Here is a 14,906-nt window from a genome sequence, read left to right on the forward strand (position 1 = left end):
TCGCGCGGTGCTTGTTTATAATATGTTTTGATGAAAAAATCAAAGAATTGTTATTTTTCTTTTTGAATGCGGCTGATAATTACAAACGTTTTAATAATTTTGTATTGGAGACTTGATTGTAGATAATAATATTTAAAATTCCCGCCGAATTTCAAAAAGCAGAATATTGAAACTAAAAGGAAAGATTTAGTTTTTCGGTCGAAATGGAGTAAAAAAAGAAGTTGTCTTTATAGATGTCGGCCATCGTGTCACCAACAATTTATTGCTAGTACCAACCAGCTACCTCTGGATTATGAGTCCCCTGCACTGTCCGATTTATCCACACTCGCGGGACCATGAATGAAGTAAATCAGAGTGAAATTAAACTTGACAATAATCATACAAATATCTATGTTCTTACTGAAAATACAATAATAATCTGAAATTTTGAAATCCAACCAAACAACAAATTCAAAAATGTGAAAAAAAAACAAACATTTCAGAAATTTCAAATAACATTTTAAATATATGATAATAATAAAGAAAATTTCAAAAAAAATCTGAAATTTGGAAAATCAAAATTAAAAATATGCAGAATTAAATAATAATTTTAATTTTTAACGTTTTTTTTTTAAATTCGAAACGAATGTACAGGTCGAAATTCCAAAAGTTTTAAAAATCGGAAATATAGAAATTCGTAAATACAAATTTACGAAAACCTCGAAATTATAACAATCAATAACTCTATTTCTTCCAAAATTAAAAAATCTAGAATGAAAATTTAAGAATAAAGAAATTTAAAAAAATTAAGAAATTCAAAAAATGTAAAAATTTAGGAATAAAAAAATTTAAAATTTAAGAATTAAAAAAATTAAAACTTTAAGAATTTAGGAATTTAAGAATTTAAGAATTTAAGAATTTAAGAATTAAAGAATTTAAGAATTTAAGAATTTAAGAATTTAAGAATTAAAGAATTAAAGAATTAAAGAATTAAAGAATTTAAGAATTAAAGAATTAAAGAATTAAAGAATTAAAGAATTAAAGAATTAAAGAATTAAAGAATTAAAGAATTAAAGAATTAAAGAATTAAAGAATTAAAGAATTAAAGAATTAAAGAATTAAAGAATTAAAGAATTAAAGAATTAAAGAATTAAAGAATTAAAGAATTAAAGAATTAAAGAATTAAAGAATTAAAGAATTAAAGAATTAAAGAATTTAAGAATTTAAGAATTTAAGAATTTAAGAATTTAAGAATTTAAGAATTTAAGAATTTAAGAATTTAAGAATTTAAGAATTTAAGAATTTAAGAATTTAAGAATTTAAGAATTTAAGAATTTAAGAATTTAAGAATTTAAGAATTTAAGAATTTAAGAATTTAAGAATTTAAGAATTTAAGAATTTAAGAATTTAAGAATTTAAGAATTTAAGAATTTAAGAATTTAAGAATTTAAGAATTTAAGAATTTAAGAATTAAGAATTTAAGAATTTAAGAATTTAAGAATTTAAGAATTTAAGAATTTAAGAATTTAAGAATTTAAGAATTTAAGAATTTAAGAATTTAAGAATTTAAGAATTTAAGAATTTAAGAATTTAAGAATTTAAGAATTTAAGAATTTAAGAATTTAAGAATTTAAGAATTTAAGAATTTAAGAATTTAAGAATTTAAGAATTTAAGAATTTAAGAATTTAAGAATTTAAGAATTTAAATATTTAAGAATTTAAGAATTTAAGAATTTAAGAATTTAAGAATTTAAGAATTTAAGAATTTAAGAATTTAAGAATTTAAGAATTTAAGAATTTAAGAATTTAAGAATTTAAGAATTTAAGAATTTAAGAATTTAAGAATTTAAGAATTTAAGAATTTAAGAATTTAAGAATTTAAGAATTTAAAAATTTAAGAATTTACACACAAAGAAAAATTACTCTAAATTTAAAAAGATCGTTCGTTGGATTAAAAGTTCGCGTTGGTTAATATTCGTAGAAAGTTCAAACTTTTCAATTTAAAAGTTGGAAAGTTTTTGATACTACCATGCATTTTTGGAACAAAATCGTTGTATTGGTAAAAGTATTTTACTTTTAATTGGTAAAGAAACCTTTTATGGTAAGAATACACAACATTTAGCACTACAGGGATAATTTCAGAAAAATTTGCTTGATTTTTTACATTTATTAAAAAAAAAAAATTAAACAGTTTGTTAGAAAAACACTTTTTTTTGTATTGAACGCTTCTCCACTAGTTTCTGCTTCATACGTTACGCCACCGGTCACTTCTGAATACCCCAGGCTGGACGGTTCCGGATGGAGGCTTAAACGCGCGACATCAGTGTAACACGATGGTCACGTTTCCGGCCTCAATCAGGACAGTCTTGGAGGAGTTGGCCATTGATTCGGGAAGGGTGGTCGACGTTTCCCGGCTGGAAAGTTAAGTGCCTGAACGGGGAGTTCCCGATCCTGGAAGCGCATCCGGAACATGGAGTTGATGAGGCCCTCGGAACGGAGTTCGATTTTGAGCACGTAATCCTAACTACTTCGAGAATGACACAGTTTTTTTTTTGGCTCACTGTCCAGATTCATTCGGCTGAAGCTGCGCCGTCGCGACGTGAGTGTTTGTGGGCGGGAAGTTGCTAAAAGAGATGGAAAGTAAGTGAAGTTGGCTAGCCACTGCACACATTCTCAATACTCACCGGTGCTGTAAACCGCCGGCACCGAGTGCAACATCTGCGCTGACCACCTCCGATTATGTTGCTTTTCGTCGTCCTCCTCTTCGTCGGAGGCCCATCGTGAAAATAAACTTTCGCGTACTTGTCCAAAAACCGGAAGTTCTTCAAAGCAATCTCGTTGTTCACGCAACGCTTCGGCAGCGCCATCTCCTCGATGATCTCGCCCCAGTCCTCACGCGAATTGATCTTCAACCACCAATCCCGGGCCACCACCACCCAATACAACCAGTGCGAATCCACATTCCTACCTCTCATCCTACAAAAACAAACAAAATCAATCACAAACCCCACAAAACACCCGAGCTTCCTTCTTACGCATTCCGGCCGTGGAACAGCTGCAGTTCCTGCAGGAAGCTGGCCTTATCCTTTTCGAACACTCGACCTCGTCCCGCTCCTGCACCACCCTCCTTCGAAGGCGTTCCGCTGCTGCTGTTTGGCTCACGAAGGTTTCCGCGTCCGATTCCTGGCTGCTGCCGCAGTCGGCTTTGCTTTGCGTCCAAGACTCACCAGCATCACCGGACCCACCAAAGTGTTTGTTTACATTTGCGACTTAGGCGTACACGGTTACACGAGAACGTCAAAATGAAAGAAATTTTATAGTCGTATTAAAAGTAAAAACTTTTAAATCAGTGAGCAATGAGATTTTCAAAAACTGTAGCAGTAAAAGTTTTCATTTTCAAATCAAGAAAAAAACTTTTAATGTAGCAAATTTTAACAACTTTTTAATTCAAAAGTAAGTTACTTTTGTCATTACCATAATATTTTTTTGTGTGTAAGAATTTAAGAATTTAAGAATTTAAGAATTTAAGAATTTAAGAATTTAAGAATTTAAGAATTTAAGAATTTAAGAATTTAAGAATTTAAGAATTTAAGAATTTAAGAATTTAAGAATTTAAGAATTTAAGAATTTAAGAATTTAAGAATTTAAGAATTTAAGAATTTAAGAATTTAAGAATTTAAGAATTTAAGAATTTAAGAATTTAAGAATTTAAGAATTTAAGAATTTAAGAATTTAAGAATTTAAGAATTTAAGAATTTAAGAATTTAAGAATTTAAGAATTTAAGAATTTAAGAATTTAAGAATTTAAGAATTTAAGAATTTAAGAATTTAAGAATTTAAGAATTTAAGAATTTAAGAATTTAAGAATTTAAGAATTTAAGAATTTAAGAATTTAAGAATTTAAGAATTTAAGAATTTAAGAATTTAAGAATTTAAGAATTTAAGAATTTAAGAATTTAAGAATTTAAGAATTTAAGAATTTAAGAATTTAAGAATTTAAGAATTTAAGAATTTAAGAATTTAAGAATTTAAGAATTTAAGAATTTAAGAATTTAAGAATTTAAGAATTTAAGAATTTAAGAATTTAAGAATTTAAGAATTTAAGAATTTAAGAATTTAAGAATTTAAGAATTTAAGAATTTAAGAATTTAAGAATTTAAGAATTTAAGAATTTAAGAATTTAAGAATTTAAGAATTTAAGAATTTAAGAATTTAAGAATTTAAGAATTTAAGAATTTAAGAATTTAAGAATTTAAGAATTTAAGAATTTAAGAATTTAAGAATTTAAGAATTTAAGAATTTAAGAATTTAAGAATTTAAGAATTTAAGAATTTAAGAATTTAAGAATTTAAGAATTTAAGAATTTAAGAATTTAAGAATTTAAGAATTTAAGAATTTAAGAATTTAAGAATTTAAGAATTTAAGAATTTAAGAATTTAAGAATTTAAGAATTTAAGAATTTAAGAATTTAAGAATTTAAGAATTTAAGAATTTAAGAATTTAAGAATTTAAGAATTTAAGAATTTAAGAATTTAAGAATTTAAGAATTTAAGAATTTAAGAATTTAAGAATTTAAGAATTTAAGAATTTAAGAATTTAAGAATTTAAGAATTTAAGAATTTAAGAATTTAAGAATTTAAGAATTTAAGAATTTAAGAATTTAAGAATTTAAGAATTTAAGAATTTAAGAATTTAAGAATTTAAGAATTTAAGAATTTAAGAATTTAAGAATTTAAGAATTTAAGAATTTAAGAATTTAAGAATTCCAGAAAAAAAATTAAACATTTGTACCAGCCTTATTTTATAACTTCCAAATTTCCTAACTTCCTAATTTCCTAGTTTCCGAATTTCCTTATTTCCTAATTTCCATACTTCCAAATTTCCTGATTTCTTAACTTCCTAACTTCCTAAACTCCTAATTTCCTAGTTTCCTAATTTCCTAACTTCCTAATTTCCTGATTTCCTAATTTCCTAACTTCTTAATTTACTAACTCCCTAACTTCTTAATTTCCTAATTTCATAGTTTCCTGATATCCTAATTTCCAAATTTCCTAACTTCCTAACTTCCTAATTTCCTAATTTCCTAACTTCCTAATTTCCTAACATATTATTTTCCTAATTTCACGATTTCCTAATTTCTGAATTTCCTATTTCCATTATTTCATAATTTCCTAATTTCCTAGCTTCCTAATTTCTTAACATATTAATTTCATAATTTTTTAACTTCCTAACTTCCTAGTTTCCTAATTTCCTAATTTCCTAATTTCCTAACTTCCTAACTTCCTAATTTCCTAACTTCCTAATTTCCTAGTTTCCTGATATCCTAATTTCCCAATTTCCTAACTTCCTCACTTCCTAATATCCTAATTTAATTTCCTAACTTCCTAATTTCCTAGTTTCCTAATTTTAAAAATTTCCTTATTTCCTAATTTCCTAATTTCCTAATTTCCTCATTTCCTAATTTCCTAACTTCCTAACTTCCTAACATCCTAATTTCCTTACATATTAATTTTCTAATTTCTTAATTTCCTTGTTTCATAATTTTCTTATTTTCTTTATTTTACTAATTTGCTAATATCATAATTTCCAAATTTCCTAATTCCCTTGTTTCCTAATTTCCTAATTTTTTAATTTCCTTATTTCATAATTACATAGTTTTTTAATTTCCTTATTTCATAATTACATATTTTTTTAATTTCAGTTTTTCTTGTTTTAGAATTTAAGAATTTCTAAATTTGCTTTTATTTATTGATTTCTTAATTTTGTTTATAATTGTTGTTAAAAGTTTTAGAATAAACATTTTTAATCTATTTAATTTAAAGTTTTGAATATTTTTAATCTTTTTATTTTTTCCTCCAAAGAACCTCAAGCGCGCACACCGTCAATCGCGCTCATACCGAACTGTCAACTTTTCTTGGGGGGGTCACGAAAAGAACACGCAACATTTCTTGACCGCGTTCCTTCCGATCAGCATACCGTACTTAAATACAAAACTTACTCCAGCACAAACTCCTCGTCCCAGACGGGATCTGGTACGGTCTGGACGCGCGTCTTCCCACTTTGACCTGGTTCAGCGACACGATAAAGTACGGGTTGGGCACGCTTAAACGGCAGCCGGTGCGCCTCCAAGATGTGCAGATTCAGACTGCGCAGTTTGCTCAGCTGCGGCACTTTCGACTGGGCCTTGCTGACATGGGACACGCACGCTGGCAGGCTCCAGCTCATAGCAGTCGAAAAAGTTCCGGTTGAACCCTTGTCCCGGTTGAACCCTTGTTCCGGTTGAACACCTTGTCCGAGCCCGAGAAAAAAAGAATCTGCAAAAGCAGCTGCCGCAATCCGTCCCGAAACAACCAAGAATTTTGGTTTGTTTACCTTTTCGGACTGCTTGAATAATTTCAACAGTGCTACCAGTTTTATGGGTAACTGCTAGAACGTATATTGTATACGATGAGCGCGATCTGGCGCGATGAGCAAAAACCGACAACAATGAAGGTGCGATGAACAAGAATGAAGAAATTTGACGCGATTTGGTGCGGTTTTGAATAAATCGCGAAGTGTCATCCCCCTCGACGATAAAGGTAATTTTAACGGTGAGGAGAAGGATCCGACGGAAGAGGGAAACGACGAGAAGCGGCATAATTGGAGGGGTTACAGCGGATGTTGCACTCGGTGCCGGCGGTCTACGACCATTAGCAGCATTATGTGCCGGAAGTGACGACGGGACAGTGTGGGATGACCCGAGGGTCCGCAGTCTATTTCTCGTTACGGGACATGTATGACGAGTATTACCTAAACATCCGGAAGAACAGTTTGCACTAGTTCTGGAAGGACCGTCTGTACGAAAGCCGCAGGACCTGAAGCTGTCGTACTCGGATTACTTCCAAAGGTTGGAGCCGACGAACCTGGTCAAGAGAATGTCTTCGTTGTCAGTGTTAATTTAATTTACTTTCAAACTCTTTCAGCAACGTTAATCTCGCGACGGCGCAGCTTCGGCCAGATGAACTTTGACGGCGAGTTGGCAACATCTGTGTCATTCTCGAAGGAGGACGAAGTGATCGGGAACTATCCGTTCAGGCGCTTCACTTCCCAGCCGGAAAACGTCGACTTCCCTTCCCGAAGCAACAACCAATGGCATCCAAGCCTGTCCTGATAATGGCCGGCAACGAGACCACCTCTACATCGCTGTCGCGCTCCAAAATGAAGGCCGCGATTTTGCTGCCCAACAATACGCTCATCTGTAACCTGCTCAGCCTAGAACACTCTAGGAAAACTCTTGCTGAATTCTGACAGGCCTGTTGGAATTATTCTAGCTGGATTCTAGCAGAACTAACTCTGAAAGAATTTCTCGGGCCTGGGTAGCACTGATTAAATAACTTGTATTGCGTGAACAGAAACTACACAATTTATTATTTAACGCGAAGCTGTCTGGCGTAGTCAATGGCTCATTTAAGGCTTAACTCCAAAGTGAATCGTACATTGGAAGCTGGCCGGGAGAGATCAAGTAGGACAACGATTCCCTCTGCCTTTCACGGGCTCTCATCAAAGATGGACCATGGACGGTGTGTGTAAGACAGGGACAGAGTAATCTTTAAGGTGTAACGAATATAAAATTGATCTCTCTCGCAATCAGTCAAATATCACCAAAATAAAACCAGGAAATTCTTTCCGTTGATTTGAATTAGCAATCCATTTTTCATTCACACGTTCGGTTAAATCATGTTTTTATTTTTATTTTTTTATTATTATAGAGACTTTACACCATTGTGCATTCATCTCTTCAAGGTGGATAGTAAAAGAGGAAAGATTACAGAGTTTAAAATCACTTCAATAATTATTACCATGCCTTTTTTCTAACGATTTCTGTCTATGTTTAAAATATTTAGCGGAATATTTAGAGAGTGAATTATCAAGTTCTTCAAGTTTATCTTCGTCCTCTTCTTCCAGGGATTTAGAAGTTATCTCACAACACTTTTTCTTATAATATTTTGCTTTTATGACACCTTCATCTTCTTCATCTGTTTCTTCGGCAGCCATCTCTCTTTGTTTTGTTGTTAATTCGTCATCCGCGTCCAAATATGCCTGCAAGCGCTTCCGGGTTTTGCGAGTGTGCTTAGAAAGCACGGTCTCGAATCCATCATTGTCTTCTTCGTCAATTTCACTTGTTTCCATTGCATTTTGTTCTGGTATACTGTTGTTGCTTTTACTGCTGCTGCTGCTTGGCTCAGGTTCAATCGGTTGTGTACTGCTTTTTGACGTAGACTTACGTCTTTGTCGAAGATACTGGGGTGTCATTCCAAAAAACCCGGGCCGAAGGCCCCGGTTAACTGCGTCATCCGTCAAACGCTTATATCTTCCTTCCCTCTAATCGAATCGACACGATTTATGTGCCATTCGATTCGAAAATTATTCAGCAATTTGCTATAAAACTTTCAATGTTGGCAAAATAGTTTAACTATTGAAACAATTGAATGTTTTAAAATGTTTTCAAAATGCAGAGATTTTGCAAGCAAAATGAGCGCTTCCCACTCACGGACGGGAATGTCAAGTACCTATTTTGAGGGGAAAATCATCCGAGCAACGCGACCGAGTGTCGGTCGCGAAAAAGGAGGGGAAGTAGCGGGCCGAAATCATACATAAGAACGTGCGCCAGAGCCCATTCCATCATTCACGTCTCAGACGTCGGACCGGCAGCAGCAGCAGCAGCAGCAGGAAAGCTCAGCCCAGAGCAGCAGCAGCAGGAGAGAGACCAGAGCAGCAGCAGCAGGAGAGAGGGACCAGAACTGGAAAAGAAGTGCGCATCGCCTTCTCGTCGTCACCGTCAGCCAGTTGCCTCTCGATGGCCGGACCGTTAGGATCTTTCGTGGTTGCTGTGGTTCGGAGGTGCTTCAATCCCCATCCCTCGTCCCACCCGGGACGAGGCATCAACAAGATGAGGCGCGCGCCTGCTGCCTTCCGCCGAAAAGCCTCTCGTGGGTCAAGCCTTGGTTGTTAAACAATCGGGACATCCAACTAGCTCGTCGCATTCGCGGCGAGCGCTTCTGAAAGATTTACGTCTCATCAAATTCTAGTGTTGAAAGAGTTGCCCTCGTCCCACCCGGGACGAGGCAGCGAGCTAATTTGAATTTAAATTTCAGGAACAAATTTTGGTCTTCGGGGGCGACGGATTGCACAGCTTTCTGAGGCTGCTCTCGCCCCCTCCCCCCATTCGGCTCGCTAAAATTCCTTCGTCTCTTTCTTTCCTCTCTTTGCCGTTCGAATGGGTGTTCCTTCCAATATATATAGCTAATTCTTCAAATTAATATATGGAAAACCCACATGTCCACATACCTAAACTTTACGTAAGTCTACGCCATTCCGGTTATGTCTGTGACATAACTACTTTGACTTTTTGGTTCACCTTTTTACTCGAATCCGCACATTTTTTGTTCTTTGCTTTGAGTTTGCAAAGCGATTTTTTGCCTATAATCGTCACTGCTGCAGCAGCATTGTTTATAGTGATTGATTTCGGCGTTGGCTGTTTCAGCAACATCCGCAGGGTCCGAACTCCATTTGGAATTCCTGGGAAGAAGTTAATCCAGCGGTCGTTGGTGATGGTCAAAATTTCGCCGTATTTACTCATCACTTTGACTACGTCATCATTGCTTATGCCTAGAGGTAGGTCAAGCACACGAACTTCCGTAGCGTTGTTGTCCGGGTAAATCGGGATTTTGCAACCCTGATATACCAGAGGTTTGTCGATGATGGACGAGGCCGTTGCTGAGTCGGCGAACTGCAACACGGCTATTCTTCTTCTATTACATAATTGCAATGGTCGCAAGTTTTCTTGGTTTACTTGAAGTTCTGCGAGAAATTTTTTTACAAGCTTTGGGCTTGGTTGGTTTTGGAGTTGATAAAAATCCAGAACCACACTGTTTTTGTCTATGGTGCACGTTTTAAAAAAGCGGCGACGCGCAAACAAACTCCGGACTGGCGTTGAGAATGCGACTTGTAAGGTCGGCGGTTACTTTGCAACTGATGTTTTTATTTAAAAATAACTTACAGCTACTTCCACGTTGTAAAAGATTGATTATGTTTGTGTTTCAGATCAAATACTGCTGTAATCTTTTGGCAATGGGTTAATCAGTCCTTCAACGCATTAGTCAACTACACCAATCGAAATGCAAATTCGTCATTGTCTACAACCCAATTATTCATATCCTACGTATCAGCTACAAGTGCAGCTCTTGTAGCAGCGGTAGGATACAAAAAATATTTGACCAAAACAGCCAGCCCGTTTTTTCAGCGATATGTTCCTTTTGTTGCGGTGGCAGTGGCGAACTGTATAAATATTCCACTAATGCGACAAAATGAAATTCTTTATGGAATTCATATTCACGACGAAGAAGGAAACATTGTTGGCAAAAGTAGATTGGCTGCTGTCAAAGGGATTTGTCAGGTAAGGATATTTCGACGTTAACATTTCAAATACAGAGCGGGTTCGTTAATTCGAATTTCTCTACTTCAAATGTCCGCTTATTCATCGTCCAAATCTCGCCAGATCGCGCTCATCGTGCTGGCGATTGTGTGCGAATAAAAATTTGCATTCATGTCGTCAGAGTTGCCATTCAATATTCGGTCGAACTCTCGGTCGAACTGTTGAAATGTTTGTTTTTATTGATTCGAGCAGTCCAAAAAGGTAAACAAACAAATAGTCTGCCAACACTGCATTTTGAATAAACTGTTGTGATTCGACCGATTCCGCCGCCAACGCCTACGCTGCCGTATATTTATGGTTGATGGAGTTAAGTGCGTTTGTGTGTTGGAAAGTGAGAACTGAGCTTAGGAAAATTCACGCTAGCACAGTGTTTGGCAAACTGTCAAACACGAAAAAGTGTGAGTTTGTTTGTTTGTTTGCGGTAGTGTAAAGCTCCTAAAAACCGCAATCGCAAGCCATACATACAAACATACGCCAAGCTATACATTCAAACGACAACAATAAAGATGCCTTTTCTGCTGCCCAGTCACGAAATATTCTAGCAGAGCTGGTTCTGCCAGAATCCTGCTAGAACAGTGGAACATTTTTGCTAGAATACTGTAAGAATATCTAGCTCTGTAAGAACTCTGCCAGAATCCTGCTAGAACATCGTGACTGGGTGCTTGTTCGCCTTTCCCGCCCAATCCACTTGCTGCTACTGCTGTTGATTTACTCGCTGCTTAGTGCATCTCCAGCGCTGGGTGCAAACATCGAAGCAAAGCTAATTTGCACCCGACGTCAACCCCATCGCGGTACCTGTCGCGGTAGCAAATTTGCTCTCAGTTCTACAGGATTTCACTTTGCTACCCGGTATTCAGCCTGTTTGCTACCGCATCCGCATCGATTCCCATCTGCTCCAACCTTCTATCGGATGATGAAGTAAAACGTCGGTCCCGGCCTTGGTTGTTGTTAGGCCGTTAAGTCATTCCAGGTATGGGAGTCCTCTCCCTGCCATAAGTACAAACAACACACCAAACCAAGCCTACTCCGGTGGAATCGCTGGCGGTGGTTGGACTCGCAATCCAAAGGTCGTCAGTTCCAAACACTGGGGTGGAAGGTTCCTTGGAGTAGAAAGAGGTTTGGGTGCTCTCCCCATTCAAGCCTTTGGACTCCTAGGTTCGAGCAGAAACTTGCAATAGAGACCACAAAAGACCCGGGGGTCGTTAATGTGGATGGTTTGATTTTTGCTACCGCATCAAATGGAATTATGCACGGAAAAATCAAATCAAGCACGGAAAATATTTAAAAAATTTAAAAAATTTAAAAAATTTAAAAAATTTAAAAAATTTAAAAAATTTAAAAAATTTAAAAAATTTAAAAAATTTAAAAAATTTAAAAAATTTAAAAAATTTAAAAAATTTAAAAAATTTAAAAAATTTAAAAAATTTAAAAATTTAAAAAATTTAAAAAATTTAAAAAATTTAAAAAATTTAAAAAATTTAAAAAATTTAAAAAATTTAAAAAATTTAAAAAATTTAAAAAATTTAAAAAATTTAAAAAATTTAAAAAATTTAAAAAATTTAAAAAAATTTAAAAAATTTAAAAAATTTAAAAAATTTAAAAAATTTAAAAAATTTAAAAAATTTAAAAAATTTAAAAAATTTAAAAAATTTAAAAAATTTAAAAAATTTAAAAAATTTAAAAAATTTAAAAAATTTAAAAAATTTAAAAAATTTAAAAAATTTAAAAAATTTAAAAAATTTAAAAAATTTAAAAAAATTTAAAAAATTTAAAAAATTTAAAAAAATTAAAAAATTTAAAAAATTTAAAAAATTTAAAAAATTTAAAAAATTTAAAAAATTTAAAAAATTTAAAAAATTTAAAAAATTTAAAAAATTTAAAAAATTTAAAAAAATTAAAAAATTTAAAAAATTTAAAAAATTTAAAAAATTTAAAAAATTAAAAAAAATTAAAAAAATTAAAAAAAATTAAAAAATTTAGAAAGTTTAAAAAATTTAAAAAACTTAAAAAATTAAAAAAAAATAATTTAAAAAAAAAAATGAAAAAATTTAAAAAATTTAAAACTAAAAATTTTAAAAAAATTAAAAATAAATAAAAAAAATGAAAAAAAAATTAAAAAATTTCAAAAATTAAATTTTTTTAAATAAAAAGATTTAAAAAAAATAAGGCCGTAGGGCCGTAGCAAATATTTGAATGAATGAAAAAAGTGTTTTAAAATGCATTTCAAACCGGCCCAGTTGTTTTGCAATCATTAGTTTCAAAATATCCAATTATTGAAGAGATTTTTTTTTGGCCGAAAAAATTTTTTTTTCGGTGCTGTACATTGGAATTCCACAAAAATTGAAAATATTTATGACCGAGCCCATACATGCTAAATATGATTTTAAACGCAGGAAAATGCATTTCTAATTGTTTTCAGTTGGATGGACTTATATTTCCTTTAAAATTTGGAAGCTTTTTGAAAAAATATGGTTTTTGCCCCATGATTTTTCGAACCGATTTTAAAGTGGGGCGGGGGCGACATAAATTTTGAAAAATGTTTGCAACGGCCTAAAATTATAAAAAAAATATTTTTTAAATTAAAATTTTGTAAAAAAGTATTAAAATAAAAAAAATAAATAAAATAGAAAAATAATAAAAAAAATAAAAATTAAATTTTTGAATTTTTAAATTTTTGAATTCTTGAATTTTTGAATTTTTAAATTTTTGAATTTTTGAATTTTTGAATTTTTGAATTTTTGAATTTTTGAATTATTTAGAATTATAAATTTAGAATTATTAGAATTTTCAGAAATTTACGAATTTTTGAATATTAATGCATATTTAGAATCTAAAAGACTTAAATAGCAATATAGAAATTAACTCCAAAATCTAGCAATATAATAAAACTCAAATAACTCCAATACTCCAAAACTAACAGCAAATACTCCATATAATCCAAAACAGTCAAAACTCCAAAACATTACCAAAACGCCAAATACTCACAAAACGCCAAAACTCCAAAACTCCAAAACGCCAAAACTCCAAAACTCCAAAACGTCCAAAATCGCCAAAACGCCAAAACTCCAAAACCCAAAAACTCCAAAAACTAAACTCCAAAACTCCAAAACGCCAAAACTCCAAAAATCCAAAAATCCAAAAACCCAAATAGTCCAACAACTCCAAAAAGCAAAAAATCCAAAAACCCAAAAATCCAACAATCCAAAAAAATCCAAAGCCATAATAGCCTAAAAATAGCAATTATCCACATAGCGCCCCCCCAATCCGACATAGAAAAATCTCCGAAACACCCTTCTAAACTTTGCCCCCGGCTTGCCGGTACTTGTCGGGTATCAGCAAATGAGTACCCGACAGGTACCAACACATATTTTTCTTCTACAGATGAACTTGAGATCAAATTTGATACCTGCTTTGCTACGCGCGGTGGGAGACTGCGGGGCAAACTCGAGAGCAAATTTGGTGGGAATCAAATCGGGTAGCAAATGGTTTAACTTTCGACATTTTCGAAAAATGAAATTCTTCGAAATTTTCAATAGGATTAAAAAGTTTAATAAACTTTTAGCATTTCTAGGCATGAATCAACACCTAATTATTGATTTTGAAGGTAAACGAGAGCAAAAAATGATAAAAACCCATATTTGCCCCCCGCGGTGGGCTTATTTCGGTGGCAAATTTGCTACGCTAGCGGTGGGGATGACGGAGTTTTTTCAAGGTGGCAAATTTGATCTCGGTATTCATGAAGTAAATCTTTCCCAGTTCCTGAGGGGAACACCCGTGAAGAGTATCGGGGCCGGCATTTACAAAGCGGATTCAGTGGCAGTTTTTCACTCAACTAATGTTAACATGTTTAGGTTAATGTTAACATTCCATAGGTCGCCTCCCTAAGGTGTCGTGATAAGGTCCAGTTTGTGACGATACACTACCTTCCCTTTACTAAGCAATCGAATCCAGAAGGGAAAAGATCACCAGTTGTGTTGGTCCGAGCCGGGATTTGAACCCCGATCTACCGCTTACGAAGCGGAAGCGTTACCACTAGGCTACGTGGCTCGGTATTCATGAGCCGGGTGCAAATTTGATTTGCACTCCAGCGCTGGAGATGCCCTTAGCTGCTTATTTTGTTGACCACAATTGTAAACACAATCGTCAAGGCACAAAGCCAAAAATGGTGTGTCGATTGGCAAATCATGTAATAGGCCAGGTTTTGATGGTTTTAGACTAAATCGACCTTCCTGAGTCCGAATATCGCGGTCACCTAGCCGGATTCCTTAAGGCAAGCGAGATATTCAAGATGGCGACCAATGTGGTTGCTATGCGGAAGAATCACAATATCCAAATAAGAAATTATATCGATTAATCAATTGTAACTAATTTGGGGGCCCTGAACTCGAATATGACCACAGAAATCGGTCACGGTGACCTAGGAGCGTGTAATGGTGTTGTTGGAGTGGTCACG

General features: G+C 33.4%; 2 protein-coding genes across 7 annotated transcripts in view; one reads left to right on the forward strand and one right to left on the reverse strand.

Annotated features, from left to right (window-relative positions):
- Positions 1-14,906, forward strand: part of LOC128092492 (sideroflexin-2) — a 154,370-nt gene that overhangs the window by 91,203 nt on the left and 48,261 nt on the right. For 3 of the 6 annotated variants that reach the window (XM_052706389.1, XM_052706390.1, XM_052706391.1), the window contains exon 4: positions 10,063-10,414. The exons of 2 other annotated variants lie outside the window; for them this stretch is intronic. In XM_052706389.1, the coding sequence (XP_052562349.1) occupies positions 10,063-10,414 (352 nt within the window). Of the gene's footprint in view, positions 1-10,062; positions 10,415-14,906 lie in introns of those variants that run through there. One more of the 6 variants, XM_052706393.1, reaches the window with a different exon arrangement.
- On the reverse strand, positions 1,801-3,459 carry LOC128092495 (AT-rich interactive domain-containing protein 2-like). Its single transcript, XM_052706398.1, has 3 exons — positions 3,015-3,459; positions 2,664-2,955; positions 1,801-2,603 (listed from the first exon to the last, which is right to left on the reverse strand). The coding sequence occupies exons 2-3, from the start codon at positions 2,952-2,954 to the stop codon at positions 2,550-2,552; spliced, it is 345 nt and encodes a 114-aa protein (XP_052562358.1). The 5' UTR covers position 2,955; positions 3,015-3,459; the 3' UTR covers positions 1,801-2,549.

This window comes from Culex pipiens, chromosome 1 (genome assembly GCF_016801865.2).
Source record: "Culex pipiens pallens isolate TS chromosome 1, TS_CPP_V2, whole genome shotgun sequence".
Classification (NCBI taxonomy): domain Eukaryota; kingdom Metazoa; phylum Arthropoda; class Insecta; order Diptera; family Culicidae; genus Culex; species Culex pipiens.

Bases quoted from the DNA above. Each gene is read 5' to 3' on its own strand.
- LOC128092495 (XM_052706398.1), bottom strand. From the start codon at position 2,954: ATGAGAGGTAGGAATGTGGATTCGCACTGGTTGTATTGGGTGGTGGTG. The intron at 2,604-2,663 runs GTGAGTATTGAG...CATCTCTTTTAG, and splicing joins GCCGGCGGTTTACAGCACCG to CAACTTCCCGCCCACAAACA.